General features: G+C 35.9%; 1 protein-coding gene across 3 annotated transcripts in view; it reads right to left on the bottom strand.

Annotated features, from left to right (window-relative positions):
* LOC113050257 (RNA-binding protein Raly-like) overlaps window positions 1-22,950 on the bottom strand; it is a 72,392-nt gene that overhangs the window by 3,867 nt on the left and 45,575 nt on the right. For 2 of the 3 annotated variants that reach the window (XM_026213052.1, XM_026213053.1), the window contains 7 exons: window positions 11,060-11,339; window positions 8,491-8,563; window positions 6,899-6,946; window positions 3,995-4,152; window positions 3,471-3,584; window positions 583-752; window positions 380-424 (listed from right to left, as the gene is read on the bottom strand). In XM_026213052.1, the coding sequence (XP_026068837.1) occupies window positions 383-424; window positions 583-752; window positions 3,471-3,584; window positions 3,995-4,152; window positions 6,899-6,946; window positions 8,491-8,563; window positions 11,060-11,315 (861 nt within the window). In that variant the 5' untranslated portion in view covers window positions 11,316-11,339 and the 3' untranslated portion in view covers window positions 380-382. The remainder of the gene's footprint in view (window positions 1-379; window positions 425-582; window positions 753-3,470; window positions 3,585-3,994; window positions 4,153-6,898; window positions 6,947-8,490; window positions 8,564-11,059; window positions 11,340-22,950) is intronic. The other variant, XM_026213055.1, reaches the window with a different exon arrangement.

The raw sequence follows: 22,950 nt of genomic DNA, 5'->3' as shown, positions 1-22,950 counted from the left end.
TGCCCTGGGAGTAAGCAGATAAACATTCATTTTTGGATGAACTATCCATTTAAATCTTTTGTGCGATGTTTGGCTTGAAAAGGTATCTTTTTGCTAGACAAAACATTCAAAAGTCCTCACAGCTCAAGAAACTCCCAAATTACATCCTGCTGTCATGCTTAATCGATCTTTAGAGACACCAAACTGAACTGGATGAATTACCCTGTGGACCCAGATTTAGTGGTTTGTACTCACTAACTTCATTTTTACAATCTGTTTTCTGCACGAAGAACAATCTTGGTTCGATCTCGAAACTCGAGCTTGGAAACTTGTAAAACATCTCATGGTTTGAATTATCGCTGCAATCCAAGAATCCATTGTCCTAGCTTTGAGTTCTTGCCTTTTATTGAAGAATGGAATCCATTTCAGATATGTGATTGTTTTCCTGAAGAGAGAAGAGATAATAAATCATTTTTAGTGACTGTAAACTTTAACATTCATGCGGTACTATGTTTGAGCGTTTGATGATTTGTCACAGTGTTTTTAAGAACATATTCCCTACTCTCATAATCTCTGGTCTTCTGACCTTACAATATCATTTACGTTTCTCAATTCTCCAGCTTCTGTCCATACATCTCGTACCATGTCTTCGTCACAATCCTCGTGTGTGTGTTCCTCGCCCTCCTCCACATCACTGTGCTGCAGTTCTTCTGACTCTGAGCCGGACTCATCCTGGAACAATTCGCTCTTCATTTCATCTGCCTTCTGCAACTCTGTACACAGACAAATACGTACATTTACATACACAACATCAATAATTAAGCTACACTTCTGAAAAAATATGCAATTTGGTGCAGATGTTGATATTTCTATGACCAAGAAATAAGCTGAAAATATGTATTCTAATGAATTACCTGATGAGGTGATTCATTTATCTTCTAATACATTTTACATCAAATTTGGTTGAGAATGTACCCACAAAAGACGATTTAAAGCCATTATTGTTTTACATGAAAAAAAGCATGACATTTTTTTTCTCCTTTAGATTTATTAATATGTAATAATATAAATTAAAGAAGAAATTAAACTGCCAGTAGGTGGCAGCAAATGTCACGGATTGATTGATTGATAAAAAAAAAAAATATTAGCTTAAATGGTTGATTCATCCATGAATGATATGGCTCTCTTTTTGCATGGGCTATTGAATCATTGGTTCACTTAGATTCATTTAGAAACTGTGTGTTGCTTGGAGACGCACAACAGTTCTGTAAAAACAACATTCTCTAAAATCTAACACAATATTTAGTTCCTATTTACTGAACAATATAAAATCAACAGCACACTGCACTCGTGCTGTTCGAAACTAAAACAGTGCTTGTGTGATATTCGTTTGATATTGCTTATCTATATTATATGATATAAATAAGAAAATATTACATAGTGGTGATTTTCCCCAATATGTTGAGGCATGTGCCTCAGTGCCTGCATTCCATCCCGAAGTGAGTTGTTCCCCTACAACACCAGTCAGTTGTGTTCGGTTTGAAGCAGCACAGCACTATAACTTTCAATCGCTCTCGCTGTACTCTGATGTCAAACACCAATCGATCTGTAGAGCACCCATACAAGCCAAACACACATATGAAATCTCCCCATAAATAATTATTTATATTAACCTGTTAAATCTACAGTTCTAAATGATACTCAAGAAAACAAGTTGCTTCAGTTCAAGAAATGTACATATTAAAATACTGTAAACGAAATAAAAGTTACTCTTACGTTTACTTTATAAAATTCAGTAAAAAGTTTGCAGCAAAAAAACTAAAGTACACCACGACCTGAAGGTGACCTGAACTTTAAATTATTAACTGTAATTTTTACACTAAAATTTTTTTTTTTTGTAAATTAAACAACGATTATTAAATTATGTTTTACCGGAAAATACCAATTAATTTTTTCCATTTCAAAATTTCACATGCAATTCAGTTAGTTACTTTCTTTGTAATTGTAATTACTATCAATTCATAGGTGAAAATTCAAAGTTTCTAAGGCAAATTTTACATGCTAAAAGTTATAAAATATCAATCAGAGTGCAAATGCATGTATTAGATTGTGCACCGCAGGTTTTTCTGAAAAGTTTTGATGTGTTAATAATTTAGAGGCCTTTGAAATGTGCTTATCAAACATGATACAGAAATCCTTAGAGATTTAAAGATGCTGTGATTGATTTCAGCTGTTGTAATGAAGTAACTGTCTCTATTTCCACCGTTTAAACACAGCGAGTATGTCAGTTTGTCGTTTGGGATTATCTGTTCTCTCCAGCAATGGGTGAACCACGGTCCACAGTCCAAATTCTCACATCCTAAACAACCAAGACACCTCTGTAAGGACACATTTCAGGAGCAGACGTGTACAAAAACCTTGCCAAGGTAAAGAAAACCTGGAGCTTGCTTTAATTTACACATCAGCCCGGATGAAAAGTTATGAGAAGCCCAGAGTAAGTGCTAGTTGACTTTCCTCCCTCATCCTCAACAGTCAGCCACACTTACACACATGCACAGAAATGTGCTCCGCTGTGGCAGAGGGACATCATTGATTAGCCACAAACCATTAAACACATCATAATTCATAGACAGACGATGGAGGAGAATGAAACTGGTTTTCACGTGTAAATAACCACAGGAGACATGCTGCGTTCTGTGTTTTTTTTTTTTGTCACTGCTGAGTGTGTTTGTGTGGAGAGTAAAATGCTTGCTGGGGTTTCCAAATTATTAAAAAAGCCCTCTGAAAGCTTTACAAATATAATAATTACTGCGAGGAAGGTACAACCGGCATTCCAACAACCCTGAACTGTCACCAAACAACCATAGAAGAGAATAATACAGTGTTGTGTTTATACCGTATATATATATATATATATATATATATATATATATATATATATATATATATATATATATATACGGTATGCATTATCTTTTATATGTCAGTTTTTTCATCAAGGATAAAGAAAATTTGCATGAAAGTGAAAAAAGACTTTCATATTGTTGCAAAAGATTTCTATTCAAGTAAATGCACTTTTGCTCCATTTATCAAAGAATCCTGAAACAAATGTATGTTTATGTTTGGATGCAAAATTCACTTTTACATGGTGTTTGCATAAATATGTATTTTAGTTGTGTGCACACAACCACCCTACAATGATAACAATTCATTATATCCTTTCTTTTTAATCCCCAAAAAACTCAATTATCAAACTTTATTTTTTTTTGGAATCTTTGATGAAAAGAAAGCTTAAAAAAATAGCATGCATTTGAAATAGAAATCTTTTCCATCATAATAAATGTCTTACTTTTTTAGCCTTTTAATGCATTCTTGCAGAAAAAAAGTATTAACTTAAAAAAAAAAAAAAAGGAAACCCTACGGACCACAAAAGTTTGACCAGAAGTATATGTTTTTATGTGTAGCAGTTATACAGACATATAGCATCACACCTGTGGCACAGTATTTGTCCTCTGTGATCTGGTCGAGGCGTCCCAGCAGCGCGTCGATGTTGGACTTGATCTGTGTCAGTTCTGATTTGATAGCTTGCAGCTCGGTTGATTTCACTGCTCGCACATACACACAAGTAAAAGAAAAGAACACAATATTATAGATTATTGAATCAGGTTTATGTAGAATAAAGAAATAAAGAAATGCACTGGTATTTGGTTGTGGAACTATAATGTAGCACTGCCCAAGACAAAAGGTTCCTCTGCTGTTATTTAGCAAACATAATAAATCCTAAACCTGGTATGTTAATCTGTAAATGGCCCAAAGGCCAGTTCAAGAGATCAAGCAGTCCATAAATCATCTCAGCGCACTGAATCTGAGGAGGATCTTGAGCTGTCACGCAATGGAACCAAGGTACGTTTCTGGACATGATCTATCTTAAAGCTCTTTTGATGTTTCATCATTCAACATACAGGATGTGTAGGTCAGTAACACATCAAACATACAAAATGGAAACGGAGCTTACACTTGTGTTTGACAGTGCTGTTGGGAAGGATAGTGGATCTGGTCAGGAGTTTGACAGGTAAGGACTTCACCCTGCGGACGACCGGCACTGCCACACGGGGGCGCTTTACTGGAACCGCTCGGGGCACCGGAGAAACTCTGCCTCGGTACTCAAACAGTCTGGAGACAGAAAGACACACATGAAGAAACTAACTGCTTCATGCAAGCACATGACTTATCCACGAGAATATAGATCATGTTTAGGAAACTGCGGTGTTTGTGGCTTTTAATTTTATATGTTATTAATAAAAAAAGAAATCAATTCACTTAAAAACTTTACTGCTAAACTTCTGAGAAATCATATTTCTCAAAGTAAACACCAAAAATACTCAGGGACCACTATAGGGCTACATTTCTCCACAATATTCAGATAAGTTGTCAATAAAACTTTTTTAAAATGACATTCTTAAAGTACGACAACCAGGATGACCGAAATATAAAACTATTACTTTAAAAAACTATTTTTTTTTTATTTCAGCACGTTAAAATATAAGTATAATAAAATAAAAATTATAATACATGTATAATTTTCAGTAATGAAGATAAATATGAAATAACGTAAATATTGGATGAAAAAAAAAACTTCATTATAAATCTTGAACACTAGTTAATAAAACTGAAATATAAAACTTAAGAAATAAAAAATTAAATAAAAATGAAAGCTTAAAATATGAAAATAGAAGCTCATTCAAAATTAAGAAATACTATAATACCTAATAAATAATATAAACAGCAAATTAACACTGGTATTATCTTCTTTTTTTATTAATCGTCATCTTTTTGTAAGGTCATCTCATTTGCTTTGTTGTTTCATATGATGTTAACAGAAGAAGTGTGCTCATATATTATATTATATTATATTAATTTGAACAGAACGCATAAATGAACAGCAACAGGATGAAACCAGTGACAGATAGCGGTGTATACACACACATATAAAAGAAAATAGAAATAAAAAGACAGGAACATAAGAAAAACAAACAAACAAGCTCAGATGCACTGTATGTATGTGGTAGTTAAAACAGGTACAGAGGTAGGTACCATCATAAATCCATCATTTCATGAGTTATGAAGTGCAATCTTTGAGTCACCTTACAGTGAGAGCATACCTGCTTTCCATCCATCATACAACTCCTCATGAACAGAGCGGGAGATGTGTCCGACTCAAAAGAGCTCAACAACTCCATCTCATAGCATAAACTGACAGCGTACAGCTTTGCATTGTGGCCAAATTAGCTGACACCAGGCCAAAAGTGAATAGTTTGCAATCCAAGTCAATCCTAGAGCTCTGCTGTCAGGGATGAAGATGATGTGGCGTTAATGAAGTGAGAGAAGAAGATACTTTTGCCTTCAAAGAGAAGCATGTCTGCTACCCTGACAGGAACCTAAAAGCATCCAGCTGGCGTGCCACATGCCATCTACGCGGCTTCACAGACTGATCCGCAGTCCTAGAGATCTAAATTATTGGATATGTTTGCTGTAAAATATCGACTGCAGTCAGCATCGCCCTGAGATGGCTGTAAGTCAGGGAGCAGAGATCACAAGAGAGATATCAATAAACATGTCAACTTATCATATGGACACAATATCCCACACATCTGCAAACAAGTACGTCCAGCTGAGTCTCGCAGCAGGGTTTCCATAGCTACTACCGAAAAGGGACGCTGGCCAACCGTGCGCTCGCCGAGCCAAAGTTTGCTTAACAGGTTGTGGAGGGAGTTCTTGTGAAACGCATATTTTTTCCTCTGTCTTTCTTTCTGCAGCTTACAGCTGTGAGTGTGAGTCTTTTTATGAGAGTTCCTTTAATTCTGCCAAGTTGTGAGAAAATATATTACGGCAGGAAGAGCTGTGTTAGAGAGAGAACACTGTGCCTGACTTCAATACAAGTCACTGCTGGGTTACTGCACTAAAAAATGCTCCATATAAAACCTGACCGCTGGGTTATAGGAGTTCAGCTCTATTTCAGAATGGGCCAAAAGTGCTTTTGTACTTTTTGTACTATAGGAGTATTTATTTCCTTAATAAATAGATTTAGTGTGACTATTAATGCATATGACAAATATTTAAGCAAACAGTCTCTTTCTGATGGTTTTATCCGGCAGTCACATGCAGTTGGATGTAGTTTATCACGATACTATGATAAATGATTAAAATTGACAGTAAAGTAATTTATAAATGTTACAAAAATATATATTTCAAATTTTTTTTTTTGAACTTTCTGTTTATCAAAGAATCCTGAAAAAAACATCATGGTTTCCATAAAATTATTAAGCTGAAAATAATAATAATAATAATAACAAAATTGAGCATCAGATCAGCATATTATTATGATTTCTGAAGGACCATAAAACATTTCAGCTTTAATATCACAGGAATAAATTACACTAATTTATATTAAAACAGAAAACGGTTACCTTAAATTTCCAGTAAAATACCTTAAATAATGTTTCACAATATTACTGTTTTGACAGTATATTTGACCAAAATGCCTCCTTTCTCGCTTTCATAAAAGAAGTCTGCATAATGCATATTAAATGTTAACAATATCTTCGAAATATAAAGTTAAATGGATATAAATGTCAATTTTATAATCAGAAATTGTGTAAAATGTCCATTTATAACAGGTGTATTGGTAAAAATATATATATATAATTGTCCGTCACTATCACATACAATGCTCTGGAAGGGTGCACACACAAACAAGTGGTGATACAAACAGTGAAATGCTGCTTGGCCAGTCAGATTTGAGAATGATGATGATATTGGCATATTATTATACCTGGACTAAGTTTATGCATTCTGGATGTGACTTTAATGCAATCTCCTATGTTTCAACAAAATCATTTGTGCAAAATCATGGACTTACCTGTCATAGAAGTCATCTCTGTAGTAATCATAGTCAAAATCATAACCGCTGCAGGGATTAAACACAAAAAAATACATCATTTTAAATCTAGGTGAAATGAAAAAAATATATATTCACATTTACAACATTAAATGGAGACAAAAGCAACCTCCAGTCAATTTCAACTTAGAAGTTGTGATGCTTTTAATGGATAAAAAGCAATTGCACCTTTATTTAAAAGGAGATACATTACACAGGGCAAGTTGTCACAGTGCAAACATGCAATTTATTTACACGTGATACTTTTATTTGAAATGCAAAAATTAATCTAAAACAAGCCACTAAAACATGCACTACTGTGCGAAGGTTAGGGGTCAGTAAACTTTTTTTAATGTTTAAAAAAAAAAAAAAAAAAAAAATGCAAACAAGCACATTTCTATTTAGGGCCTGAACACCGTGGTTTCTCTGTTTCTTCTTTTCCAAAATGAATCGCATTTTTGAAGGCCTAAACATGCTTAAACTCATAAAATGTTGCACACACGGAAGAAGTCGCAATTTGTTTTATATTTTGTTACGTCTGATACAGTTTTCAGAAATGGGTGTGGCAAAATGGCCGTCCTGAAAACATCTACATGCCAATATCATAGACAGTAAAAGAAAGGCCAATATTCATGTATAAATCACAGCGCCACCTGTTGGCAACAGGAAATATTATGTTTTGTACTTACTAAAACATGCAATGTACAATTTGCCCTAACATTCTTGTTTGAAGGGAGTCTTGGCCTAAAGACATCTAAATGCCAATATTCCGTTATAATCACAGCTCCACCTGTCGGCAACAAGATGTGTCATGCTTTACCCTCAAACATACCATGTTCATTCTGCACGAAACTTCACATTTGATAAGACATCTACATGCCAAAATTCAGCCATAGCGCCACCAGCTGGCAGCAGGACATTTGGCACATATAAATGACTTTGAAATATTCCTCCTATATTTACCACTTTAAATGCATCTTGGCCACCGTTCGCAGTTTTCCTAAAGCCAGCGGGTGGAGATGAGCCCAAAGGCCCTTTTTAATGCTGCTTGCAGCTTTAACTTAAAATATAATTTATTCCTGTGATATTAAAGCTGAATTTTCAGTATCATTACTCCAGTCTTTAGTGTCACATGATCCTTCAAAAATTAATCTAATAAACTGATTTGCTGCTCAAGAAAAAAATCCTTAGCCTTACTGAGAATAACTGACCCCAAACCTTTTGAATAGTAGTGTATTTTAATTTAAAATGAACTATACACTATTCAAAAGTCTTTTGACTGAATAAAGGGAGGTGTGGCCAAGTGACCCATACTCAGAATTTATGCTCTGCATTTAACCCATCCATCTGCACACACACAGTATTGTACACACACACCTTGAACACTCACCTAGAACAATATGTCTTAGCATTACTACAAAAAATTGGAAAATGTAATAGACACAGTTTTTGTCAAAATAAGCTCACATGTGACAATTAACCCCGGTTTCTCCTATAGATTATCTAAATGTGTTGCAAACTAAATAAAATGTTACATTGGTTAATAATACACTCTACTCTCTCTCTGCAATCACCTGTATAATGTTGCTGCAGTTCTCTTTAGTCCTTTAGGCCTGCTGGGTTTGGGTTCACCTGCCATGTTAATATCTGTGAACAGAACCGGAAAACATGCATTCAATCTAAAGTTTCATTTTTACATAAAAAATGCAGATTTAAAGAAGTGCACAGTGTAATTATATGACAAGAGCAGACATACGCATCTAACAATGACAGATGGCAGAAGTCTTCAAAGTGACGTCTGCAGCTCTTTGATAATTGTAAGTTACCGGGTGCACTTGAGGCTGCTATCTAATGACTCTAATTATCACGGTGAACTGACATTATGGACACTTGTTGTTAAGTGGGAGTGCTCTGATTTGCATAACCACATGCTCGATGTGTCCACCAGAGGGCCCTCGACACCCACTCAACCGCCATCTGTGCTCTTCCCCACATTTCAGCCTCCAGAGTCTGCTGGCTTCCACTTTATAACAACAATGACAGAAGCAGAGAATAATGGATAGGCGCGAGGCGCTGGAAGACATGGCTCTGTCACCCGATTTCATATTTCCAACACTCAGAGGTGAGGTTTGAGGCAGTGAGAGACGCCAGGGTTTGAGGGAGAGATGTCAGCCGTGATGATTTCCTTCAGCTCCGGGACTGATTGGCCAGTAGGGAACGAGTGGGGCCGTGAGAGTGACAGGTCACCGAGGCTGTCAAGTGGAAGACAAAGGCTCCGTGGAGCATGAAACAGCAGCTAATGTGACCGCCGAAAAAAACATGTATGTCATCAAGCAGCTGCAGAGGGCTGGAGGGCAAACGAGAGATGGAGAAACAAAGATTGGAAGCGAATGAGACAGAGATCGAACTAAATCGAGGCAAAGACATAAAGGGTAGAAGCGAGCAAATGAACAACTGTCTGACGTCCTCAGCGTGACACGAGCACCTGCCGCTGACACACCTGTCCTGTTCCTCATTTATCTGAGGGGGGTGGGGCATCAGCGGTCGGTTGCCCGGATACCATCCCAGCTGAGAAACCAATCAGTGTCTAGAGGTCACCTTACAGAGGACGCACCATTACTGGCTGCTATGACGAGGCTTAAAACTACTTGATAACTGAAATAGCGCGGTGATAATACGACCCTACACTGACTGTGTGTAATTAATTTGAAGGGCAGCATAAGTGGCACACACACATATATATATAGACTTCACAGAACTTAGCTAGTGTGTACTCTAGGGGCATGGAAGCAATTGTTTATCGGTAAAGCTATGTTTAGAATAACAACCTTCAATATCACTCTTCCTATTTCCAGTAAAATGGCATTCATATGTTACCCTGGACCACAAAAACAATTTATACATCATACGAAAGTTTAATAAATAAGCTGTTTGGTTTGTTAGGATAGGACAATATTTGCAAATCTGGAATCTGAGGGTGCAAAAAAAAAAAAAAAAAAAATCGCCTTTGAATTTGTCCAAATTAATTATTTGCAATGCATATTACTAATCAAAAATTACGTTTTGATATATTTACGGTAGGAAATGTGCAAAATATATTCATGAAACGTGTACTACTTGATCAGACTGCTGTTCAATAATAATATAATATAATATATTACATAATTATATTAAGTACATAAATAGCAGCAACAACAACAGTTATTATAGTATTATTATTATTATTATTATTATTATATTAAATAACAAATCTGAGTAAAGAATTCTAAGTAATTGACAGATTAAAAACAATAAGCTGTATACAGTAAATAATAGTAGGTATAAATTACTATTAAATATATAAATCATTTTATCAATTAATAATTATTTAAATAAATGCATCATTATTACAGTATAAATACAAAAAAATGGTAAAGAAATAAATGTTATAGAAATATAATTTATTATATTTAATTTTTGTTTTATAATGACAGATTATAGGTAATTGAAAATTGTAGGTAACTGTTTTTGATGTTTCTGCAATGTATCATACCACTGTTTGAAATGTGTATCATTGCATACGTACTCTTTCACATACTATTAAAAAAAAGAAAGAAATGTTGACAGCATCCAGTATCCAGTAATTAGTATTATATTAATTTAATTGCAAACACAAGCACAGTGCATGCTAACAAAAATCCCTCTAGTAAATGCCCTAATTTTATTACAAAACAAATAAATAAATAAATGTTTCAGTACAAGTATTCAACAACTAAATGAAAAAGCTCCGTACAAGCTTAAAACTTACTGAGGTCAAGAATCCTGAAGAGCAGAGAATGGCGCTGATGTCACATTGGACACTTTATAATGTTGATCTACTTGCACTGCACTATATTGACCGCACTTTGACCCCATCACAGTGATGGCCACAGGAATCTGCCATCAATAAATATTAATCTTAACTGCTTCAGTGTCATGGGGCTTGCTCTTGGCAGCAGTCATAGCACACGCTAACCAAACACTCTCCAGGGTGCTAAAAAAGTCAGTTTGCTCCTACAGCAAGTGTTGTGCACTTTTTTATAACCTTGCAGAGATGATTGTCGGATGGAATATATAACACACCAATACAGTTCACAAACAGATTCATATTATTGTCCAACTTACCGAGGGTCTGTCCGGCAAGCACACGTCCATTTTCTCCAATGACGGCTCCACGAGCGTGTCTCTCATTAGCGTACTGAACGAAGGCATAGCCTTTATGAACCGAGCAGCCCAACACACGGCCGTATTTGGAGAAGATCGTCTCTACGTCGCTCTTTTTCACCACCGCTGTGTTCAGGTTGCCGATAAACACACGTGAGTTGATAGACTTGGGGTCATTTTTGTTGGTAATGTTGCTCGTCTGGACTTTCAGCGACATCTTGGTTCAAAAGTAAACAGCAATCTGGGGAAGAAACAGATGACAGAAGTTCAGACCAAGAGCTGTGTAATTAGGTACATTTTGGATACTGCGAAATGAACAGAACATATTGCTGACTGAAACAGACAAAAATGAAGCAATTGTATAGATTTCTTAAAAAAGTGGACTTAAAAAACAAGCCATGAGCGGTGTTACAATTGCGTTTGTGATTAAACTTCCACGAATTGTGTAAAATCACTTGATTTTATAAATGACAATAACAGAAGTATACAATAAAATGGTAAACTTTTCATTTTCAACAAATTAATACAATAATAATTCACATTATGATGATTATTAATAATTATTCATCCTCAAAATGTGTATTATTAGTATTTATTATTACAATTATTATTAACATGATCTTAAAAGTATTATTTCAAATAATAGTAGGTATAAATTACTATTAAATACATAAATAGTTTTATCAATTAATAATTATATAAATAAATGCATCATTATTACAGTATAAATACAACAAAATTGTAATGAAATAAATGTTACAGAAATATAATTTATTATATTTAATTTTTTTTATAATGATTTTTTTATAATAGTTATTCATCATCAAAATGTGTATTTCAAAGTAATATAGATAATTATTTAAAATGTAAAATAAATTATTTATATTGTGGTAAATTATATAAATTAATATGAATAAAAAATATATTATTATTATTATTAAAAATGTTGAATAGGAAATATTATTTACAACATATTATTAAAAGTTATATGTTAAAAATTCTATAATAATGATAATAAATCATATAAAAATGTATTTTTAAAAATCCTCTGTCAGGCAATTTAATTACTTCCCCAGCCAGACAATCCACAGAGAGATATGAAAGATAGAGCTACAGTATTTTGGGGGCCTTTAAGGTGCTGATTTTGCCCTTGAGCAAACATTACTCTATGAATCATGCTGAACATGGACACACCCTGACCTATATATCGCTTCATTAATGAATAAGTGATCAAAGCTCTCCTGACACCAGCACAGCAAGTCTGATGTACTCCATTTCTCACAGGCAAGACAGCTACACCCTACGCAGTAAAATCAGACAGAACTGTAATTAGAACAGTGATCAAAGTGTTAATGAACGAACAATCACACATGAGATCTCCAGTGTATCTCAGTGGTTTCCTCTAGACTGTAAAGGGATTCAACTGAGAGGAAAGTGAGACATACTTTTGCTCAATGGAAGAGTTCACCCAAAAATGAAATTTCTGTTCCACTTGTTCCAAACCTGTATGAGTTCCTATTGAGTACAAATATTTTGAAGAATGTTGGAAACCTAACACGGACTTCCACAGTTTGGTCACCAATATTCTACAACCAAAAGTCTCAGAGATCTCATTATGAACTCAAACATTTCTCATTTCTGAGCGATTCGACCCACATAAATGTTTAGTATGACACCCACTATTCCAAGTCAAATCAAAGGATAGATTACACAGAGGTAAAATGGACTGCATTTCAAAAGATCAAGCTCCAATCGATAGAGTTCCTCTGAGAAGAATCTGCTTTGCTTCTCATAAGTCTTATAGTGAAGGTACATAAGAAGATAAGAGTATTTTGACCTTTTTATGAGGAAAGAAAAGAAGTCTGAAGTTAAAAGACATGGTGCTTCTGACCGCTGCAGAAGTGGCAGACCGCTGTTCCTTATTAGCAGCGTTTGAGTGCCGCCGAATGTGAAATCAGGAGAAAGTGAAGACCAAACTGCGAGTCTTTCAGGGTCAACTGACTGTGTCTCAGGTATGACAGAAATAAGGTGTACTGTGAGGGCCGTTCAGACTCCGGCTCCCCTCTGACAATGTCTGCTAATTACACTGTATTTTCAGAGCAAGTGAACAGGAAGGTCATTTAGTTTCTCCTCTAATTACCAGCGCCTCTGTACACCTCACATTGCTGGGGATTGTACTTAAAGTCTTTGAAGCATGTGCTGTCTTTCTGTCTTCATTGTTATAATGACTTGGGCGATAAAGGTTTTTGATCTGTGCGTTTTGCTGCATGCTATCATCCCGCTCGCACAAATAACTAGCCAATTCATAACCAATCCTGCCTCCGTGGGGCCCATTAACACCTGTTAAAGAGTTTCTAAAGAGTTTGGTTGAAAGCGTCAGAAGGTTTAGAGATCGTGGATTGTAATTAAATGATCGATTAGACTGGGAAAATACTGGAGCGGATTCCATGTTGGACATGATCCTGACGGAAAGCATTCATGCGGGTGAAAGACTCACGCTAACTTAATGAGCTGTGGGTTTCAGCGCTCCCATTTTTTCTCATTATGTCATTCACACCATTAACCCATTCAAGCATATTATTTTGCACGAGTTTAATTGGAGCGAAACCAAAAAAGAAAAATAAGGATGCACCACTTTTGGACCACATTTTTGTCAGATAAAACTACAGGGTGATACTGATGCTTTGTCATTTTTCCAATTTGAACTTTTTTTCTTTAGAAATACACATTTAAATGAACACATAATGTTATCATAACATATAAACATACACCTTTCAAAAGTTTGGGTGTTAAAGTTAAAGTGCCCCTATTATGCCATTTTTAAGGTTGCTAATATTGTTTTATGAGTCTCCTAAAATAGATCAAAAAGCATTTTAGTTTTCTCAGAATTTTACCTCATTTCTAAATTATTCATAAATGACTCATGCGAAGCAGTTTAAAGAATCAGTCTCTCTAAACCCCTCCTTTCTGTGAGCCCTCACTGCAGTGACTGGTCAGCTCTCTCTGCTCTCTACTCTGGATTGGTCTACCGCATACAGCGCATTTTGGAAATGAAACGGCAATTGCCATAATAGCTCTGGAGACTTGTCAATACATGGAAAAGATGGTATGGATTGTAGCTTACCAACTCGAGCTGGAGTCTGATGATGAAATGGTTAAACTGGCTGATTCACAAGCACGACTGGAGCAGGACATTTCTCAGTGGTTAAGTGTCAAGTATTGACAAGTTTGTGGTAATTACGAGATGTGATAAAACAAATGTACTCTCACAGAGCAGGATACATTATCTTCTCGACATGATGTTAACCACACAGAAATTTTACTGTGTTTTTGGGCAGGTAAGTTGGTGACATAAAACATGGGCGGACATTATGCAGATGCTTTACTTTTTGATGTAGAGCCATAACACAATAAGATTCAAATTCCTGACGACTCGTTTAGGCAATTGAGCGCCGACTCTTTTTTGTTTTTTTTTGACAGACAATAACTTTATCTATCATGCATTGTCGGCTTCACAATTTTGCAGATAGTTTAAGGTCACATACAGCTACATGACACACTGCATGAAAAGTAATAGTTGGCACTTTAATAAAAAAATACAGGAAAAACCCTAAATGATATATTTTTACTAGTGCTGTCAAAATTAACGCATTAATGCATGCATTATATATATATTAGTTTAATGCATCAAAAAAATGTAACGCAATTAACACAATGGCTGAGTTAGGTTGTCCACAACAGATGCTTCTGTCTCAGAATGTCTTCGTGATAACATGAAACTGAGACTTTCAGACACTCACTCTAACTTCAACTCAGTGCTAGTCAAACGAGCGTGGAAAAGGTAAATATGATGAGGGAGCTTCAGAAGAACAACAGTGTACTGCAGTCAGATGAGATGTTATTAGGCCATATAAAACATGTAAAAACTAATTTCCCTGTCCTGCCAGCCATTATGCTTGTAGCCATGGGTGTAGAATGAGTGGCAGATGTGTGTCCCCTTATGCAGTGTCAAGAAATCCCTAATATGGACAAAGACATCCAGACATTTCTGTAGCTAAACTGAATAAAAAGCAGAAACATTTTGACTGATGAAATGTGAATACAATAAATACACGATTGTGACAATATGTGCTTTATGTGATTTTTTTCAAGTCATCTTCCGGTAATAAATAAATAAAATATATGAATGATGCAGTGCTATTGACATATCATTTATTACAGTACAGAAGCTATAAAATATAAGCACATTTCTGGCTTATTCATAAAAATGGAAAAAGTGTTTGTAGTATAAATCAATCATTAAATTTTCTATTGTTAAATATATAAAAAAGAAAATTTCCTAGAGACATCGGTATCAGTGATACTCGCCTTCAATCATAAAAAAGATGCCATTAAACAAATATGAAAAATATACTGCTTTATGTTCTTTCTACATTCATTTGACATTATTGCAATATCAAAGTATATTTAAAAACTTGAATGTCATGTGGGATCAATTTCAGAAAAAACAAACAGATTATTTAAATTTTATTTGACTGTCAGCACTAATTATTACGCTGCATTTTTAAAATAACTGTTTTCTATTTTAATATTTGTAATATCTCTATTATTTTAAAATGTAAAATACTACAGAAATATATTTTTATTGTAGCATAATACATTATAAATGTATACTGTCACTTTTGATTAATGTAGCCTTGCGGAATAAAAGTAGGAATTTCTTAAAATAAATATTTTATTGACCCCGAACTTCTGAATGTAAGTGTAGATATTCAATTTTTATTCAAATTACAATATTTTCAAATATAATATAGTGTTTGCACTTCTAAACAATAAATCCCACTTTTTTACCAACTTTAGAAAACATAAGAACAGTATCATTGTGAATATTACAATTATAAATGTATGTTAAAACACATGCACACACACACACACACACACACATATACACACACATTTTACAAAGACTTCAGAGGTTCAGGTAACTTAAAAGCATTCTTATTTTATTTTACATATGTTTTTATATTTATTTAAATTATTAATTGTATTGTAAATTATTGCTGATCATTAATTATTAGCATTTTTAATGCCCATGGATTTGATTGATTAATTGATTCATGGATTTTGGCAAATACATCATTGGCTAAGGCATCTCTACAAACATTAAAATCTGGCATATTTAATTAGCAGTAATATGGTGAGCAGAAGGGACAGTTTTTTAACAGTGTAATGGATGAAATTAACAGAGCAGAGATTGGATTGGACAGACTCCAGGCCAAACAGTGGCATGCTCCATCAGGGACAGAGACACCAAACGTTCTCTCTCTCTCACACACACACACACACACACATCTCTCTCTCTCTCGCAGGCCGTGCTGTGGGGCGAGCATGTGACTCTGGCACGCAAACGTTTGACTCTCCAGAGATTTGGCAGCGCTGTCACACTACACAAGTTTCCCAGAAGCAGCTGCTTGCATTGCACAACACACTAATACCAGGTTATTAAAATGTCCGGGGGGCTGAATGTTCAGCGGCTTCTACTGCTGACCTGAAACCTGTTATGCATTTTATAGTAACAGTCCAGGTTAAAGTGTGCAGGAAGTTTGCATTTTATACTGAACTCTAAGCACTTTCCGCATACTGATAATGTGCTCACACAAGTACTTCATTCACTCAGAACACATTCAACACTTGAGATGTAAAATTACAGTGTAGTTATTTGCGGTTCATTGACTGTGGGTTAATCTATCGACTGTAAGACTTGATGTGAAAGTAAACTGAAACCTTGGCACAGTTAAAACACAAAGAGCAATTATACTGTACACACTACCCTTGATCAACTCATAATGCTGTACAAATTGAATTCTGTTTGACTTTACAAAGTCATGTGCTTGAACTCTTTCTTTCTCATACACACACACACACACACACACACAGAGTATTTATAACTGCACATGGTTGATGGAGATAATTTATGTTCTATTTGAGCTTGTGCCAAAATCATCCCTGTCAGTAATGGTATTTTACAGACAGGCAAATGTGTTTGGAGGTCACTTAATAGCTCATTAGGAATGAGAGAACCTGCTCCCCCCACCTCACATACAATCCACAGATGTTACCGGTACAAGCACGAAACTGTCTGCTACCTTTCCCTGAGATCTTGCTAGCCCTCTGTTGGAATCAAACAACATCACATTGTGTTTGGAAACAGCAGCCTGGGAATTAGGTTTCATCCACGGTTGCCCAAGGCAACTAAATCAGAGTCTGAGCATTGAGGAAAGCATCAATTCATCAGCCAATCAGCTCCTCAAACTGTCGCTTTGTACCGAGTGCAGTGTGTACAACTGTGGTGTAAGCAGGAACAGATTTCTATGGCATTTGATAAAGGAATATACCACAAATCTGTACTTTCTTCTGTGGAGCGCAAACAAGATTTTTAGGAAGGCACTGGGCTGCGTTGTACAAAAGCATCATAAACATAGATTGTAAAATGAAAGCATCATAACAAACACAAACTACAGACTGTACAAATGAGTTTCAGAAGAAAACTGGCACATATTGCACATCTTGGCTCGGCTTCTTCCTCTTCCTTTGTGACACCCAAGGGCGCACTTGCTGGCGCTGCAGTGCTGTGCAGCATCGCTGTCACCTATCACTCTGGGGATGAAAGAGCAACCCACCGCTTGATTGGTGAATGTCCCTCTAGCATAGCTCTCAGCTCCCTGTGCTACACCTCCATACTGGCAACCCCTCTGAATCTTGTTATGCTCAGTATGTCACTGCCAGTATCAGTCAGCGGGTCTCAGAGGGAAAGCTTACAACTCAGACCACAGATCAAAATTAAACACTGCAAATGCAATTTGCAATCAGGCTGATTGTGAAGAATAGATTGTTCTGGAAATAATAAATACACACTACTGTTAAAATGTTCAGGGTCAGTATCAGAATCAGAAAATGAGTGAACAGAGTGTTTCAAAATTCAGCTTCACAAAGGATTCAAGCACTCCTTTATAAAGAAATATAAAGTAGCCTATAACTCATTGACTTTTGCATTTCTTCCTCACACAGCTATCATATGGCTCAAAAAGCCTTGGAATAGAGTGCATAAGTCATTATGAATGCTTTTATAATATTTTATCAGTGTAATCAGCCTCATTATACTACACACAATGTTCAAAACATTATTCAAAATTTCTTATTTTGTGTTTCACAGAAGAGAGAAAGTCAAATCGATTTGCAACAGCACACGGGTGAGCAAATGATGACAGAATTTTCATTTTTAGATGAACTATCACTTTAAGTCAGACAGCACGCACGGTTGGTGGCTGTCTGTATCAAATTTATATCTCTACTCCCTCCTCCTCCTCCAAAAAAGAAAAAAAAAAAGAAGAAAAAACAGGCACGCATTCGCTCCGAATTCTCTATTTTCTTTTTTCTCGACTCAGAGGGCAGGTGTTGCCAGAGATAAAAGAGAACGCAGAAGAAACGAGTGTGCTTGTAATGATGAGGTCCCTTCTCATCCCTCCCTTTCCTTTTCTCTATCTCACTTCGCTAATTTCCCGTCAGCGTCTGATGTCTTGCTTATTACCAGTGGCCTCTGAATCCACAGAATAATTAGCAGAGGAAAATAAACACGGGGTGCCCACGGATGCATGAAGGTCACTGGGTGTCATTCTTCACCGTGAGCTGATGACGAGGGACCTGCTGCAGAAGAACAGATGACAGTATTGATTATTTTTCTTCTAGTTTGAGTTATTGGATCTGTGCGGCGGTTGCATGTGCTGGTTGGCAGCACTGGGAAATATGCTTCAAATGACTGGCACCAGCTATTTTTTCTGTATATATATCTATAAACAGTATATATATATATATGTTTGTGTGTCCTCTAATCACACAGATAGCGATTGTTGATGTCTTTAGCTGTGTATGTTATTATCTTACAATTCATTATTTTAATATGACAAGCTTTAATTTTTTAACACAATGTATTTTATATATTTGTAATTGCACAATATTTCACACTGATAGCGAGTGTTGATATTCAGGCTGATTTTGCGAGAGTAATGACACTTTTATACAACAGTTTAACAAACAACAAGTTAATATTGGGTAACTTATGTACAATTTAGGGAAAATATTTCCAATGACTTTCTCTATTTTTTGCTCTGACAATGAAAAGATGAAAAGAGCTCCATGATCTGATCAATACAAACACGCTCCAAACATGTCACAAGAGACTATACAAACAGTCAGGAAACTCTGAAAGAAGGTAAAAGTGGTCAAATGCAGAAAAAAAGACTTTCAAAATTGAAAAAGGTAAAAGCAGACTCTTTTCACCCCCCATGGATAATTGCAAAACGTATACTGTATCAAACCAAAGCACATACAAAAATATTAATAAAAAGACTCCTATTTTACATAAACTCATCCAAGTTTGCCCAGAGACAGAGAAGACCTTTTCCCCGAGACAGCTCTAAATGGCTCCAGGCTACATCTGGTATTGCTGATAAAGTCTTGCTGTTGCTCTTCCAACCGGATATATCATAAAATTATTGGGCTTTAGGACTCCGCAGGCTGTTCCTTTGGGAAGACTGACTTTCCTCATCCTCAGCTGAACACTACTAAATCAACAAAGCAGCAGCACTTCTGTGGCCTTTGTAGACTAGCTAGGCCAGAGGGCACACCATCACTAAGACGCCAGGGAAGATTTTGGACCCTCTGGCACTTTTTATTCAAGTTACCAAGGCAGGTCCTTGGTTTATAAGAGTTAATTCTGATTTAATGTTGAGAAAACTCCCTCCCCCTCTCGATCTGTATGCATGCGCATTTTATAACAAGAGAAGTGCTTCAAACTGTACATAATAAGACAAATACAACCAATTCCATTAGCCTCATGTTCACTCTGCAGATTCGAAACAAATTCGCCTACAGCAAAATTGCCCAAAGCAACAAGAAGCCATGTTACATCTCCGCCTTTTATTTTAAAGTGACATGGCATAGTCATAAATATGCTTAACATTGTGTCTCTGTAAGAACAGAGACTGTTTTGCTTGTTTTATTTACAAGAAAAGCTGTGCGCTTTTGTAACAAAGCAGAGTATCATAATTGGTGATGCATGATAAGGCACTTGCTATATTGTATAATATTACTCATAATCAGGGTTAGGGGCTTTGAAAAATGCTAAACTTAAGTGCATAATTTTTCCTGCACCATTTGTGCCTTCCTGTAGCTCAAACAGCACAGCCATGGCACTAGCAAAACTACAAAAATGCCTTGGCAACCACCCAAAATTTTTTTAGCAATGTAGTGGTGACTTACACAAGCAAGCATATTTTCTTCAGAAGATGTAGGCTAAAAATCTTGTTGCATACTTTAAATTTGGTTAGTTTAGTTGTTTATGATGGTGAATGCACTTAAGCACTTTTTAGTGTTTTACAATGTTTTCAAACCACATTTTAGGTAGGTCTTGGCAGACACTTTCATACTCAACTGATATAAAAGTGCATATATTGTGCATGAATTAGACTTCAAGATGCTGTAAGCATTTTTTTAATACACCGGCTCTCTGCCAGTGACGTCATTTGGAGAGGGACCAACTGTTTGACTTGTTTTTACATTTTTCCACTTTTTTTTTTTTTAAACAGGAATGCACAGAAAGTGCTTTCAGCAGATTTATGCATTTAATTATGCATTTAATAATTTATTCCTGTGATGCAAAGCAAAATTTTCAGCATCATTACTCCAGTCTTCAGTGTCACATGATCCTTCAGAAATCATTCTAATATGCTGATTTGCTGAGAAACATTTATTACTATTATCAACGTACAGTATGCTACTTAATATTATAAGTGCTATTTTATTATTTATTATATCTGATGAGCAAGTTCAAAAGAATAGCATTCATTTAGATGTTTTGTAACAATGTTAAAATCTTCACTGTCAATTCAGACTTGGTGATCCCAAATGTTTGAACATAGTGTAAATATTCAGTCCATTCAAATAATGCATTCATTTAAAATTAATTTAATATTAAAGCTGAAGCTAGTAAATGGACTTAGCTTAGACCTGTCCAGAGCAACCATTGAACTGACCAGACATCTCATAATCTTTAGAGTATACATCAGGTCGAAGAATTAAGGATGACCCAAGCAGAAAGCACTGACCTGACTACTGCATCAGCACACGATACTATTCACCAGAGCACTTGAGACCAGCACAGCGATTCTATCTGACAAGCTACAGTAACATTCACCTGAGCTCATGCAATTCACTTTACTGCCAGAGAGACTAAAAGAGCAGCATTTTAAAGACCACCCAGCAGACCACTATATATAGCATGCGTTGACGGCTGGACCATTTGTCAGGATGTGACAATCCAAGTGTGGGTTAATGCAGAGGGACTTACTAGTGTTGTGCGAGAGAAAATACACAAATGAGATGCAGGAATGGTTTATAACAAACAAATACACATTCGGAGAAAGTATCTACAAGCTGTGTTGCCCATTTTTTTTCTTCTAAAGGTGTTTATAATTCTGTTGGATTAGAGTATTGTAAATAATGCACACTGGCCTATTTAAAACCATCTGCTGTTTGGAGTGTCTTTGTAGAAATTTTAAAACAACACAACCTGCCCCCCCCCCCACCTCAAATCACTGAATGAGAGAAGGAAAAAAAGGCAAAGATTTGCTGTAACAAATAATATGACATTAAAAAGCAAGCAAAAGTCGACTTTTCAATAGCATCAGAAAACATTCACACATTCTGTTTTGTTTGAGGTGCAAACGCATTCATATGAGCTCCTAATCAGACTTCTATGCATGAATCTCACGTTCAGAAAAGATTACTTTAAATCTAGCTTTTTCCATACCTCTCGAGGCAAATAGCGGACATTCACTCTCTTTCTGGGACTGCATATTCAGACAACAATAAAGGTTTGATTTAGTCGATGTTTCTGGGGCAAAACAATTTAGATTCACTTCTCTCGGCCGAGTGGCACGGCACTGCAGCCACTCCAATCAAGGAGTAGCTATGCAGATGAACTATTGTACAACTATTTGCCGCGTACTTTACCAGCGGGGGTCTTTCAAGCACAGCATGCGCAGGATAACTGGTCACCATAGTAACACACAAAAATATAAAGCCCTTCATTTGTAGTCTGATAAGAAAAAGAGGAGAAAAAGTCTCTAAAATGTATGTACCTTCTAATTGAAAAATGCTTTGAAGCCAGCAGCATTTGCAACCCATTTAGCTTTATAATGTGACATATTTATGAGCGGAAAAATAATATATAAAAATGAAGGTGAACCTGACTGTGATTTTGGATTGTGAAGGTCTGCTCTACTGAAACAGAAGAGGCTTTTTATGCTGGATGTGGAGGCAAAAGGTCTAATTTATTCCTGAGAGCATTTCCATCAGTATGTATCTCAGTGGAAATATTTCTTTATCAGATCTACCATTATTTGCTATTATTGCCATAAATGTATTCCATTAATAATAATCGCATCCTGTATTACTGACAAAAAAAGTTTTTTTCTGCATGCATAGTGTCTGTATGTTTCAGAAGCGATGCAAGTTGTTACATTTTCATGGAAATTTAAAGACAAGTTGTGCACAATAAGACCTGCAAGTGCATTAACCCTTTAAGGTACTACTCAACCATTTGGTAGACCACACTTTAAGTCACTATATTTCACTGAAAAATGCATCAAGCTTATCTCCACCTGAATGAGCCATCTCTACCGTTTGGTGTAGTTGTGTAATGCTAAACGAATCCACTAGATGGCACTGTGTCTGTGAGCAGCATGCCTTTTCAGTGTTCCTTCAAACCGGAAGTCACACAGCGAAAATTCCCT

The sequence above is a fragment of the Carassius auratus genome, chromosome 31, assembly GCF_003368295.1.
Source record: "Carassius auratus strain Wakin chromosome 31, ASM336829v1, whole genome shotgun sequence".
Classification (NCBI taxonomy): domain Eukaryota; kingdom Metazoa; phylum Chordata; class Actinopteri; order Cypriniformes; family Cyprinidae; genus Carassius; species Carassius auratus.
Note: the sequence above shows the minus strand (reverse complement) of the source record. Positions and strands in the feature narration are given on the sequence as shown.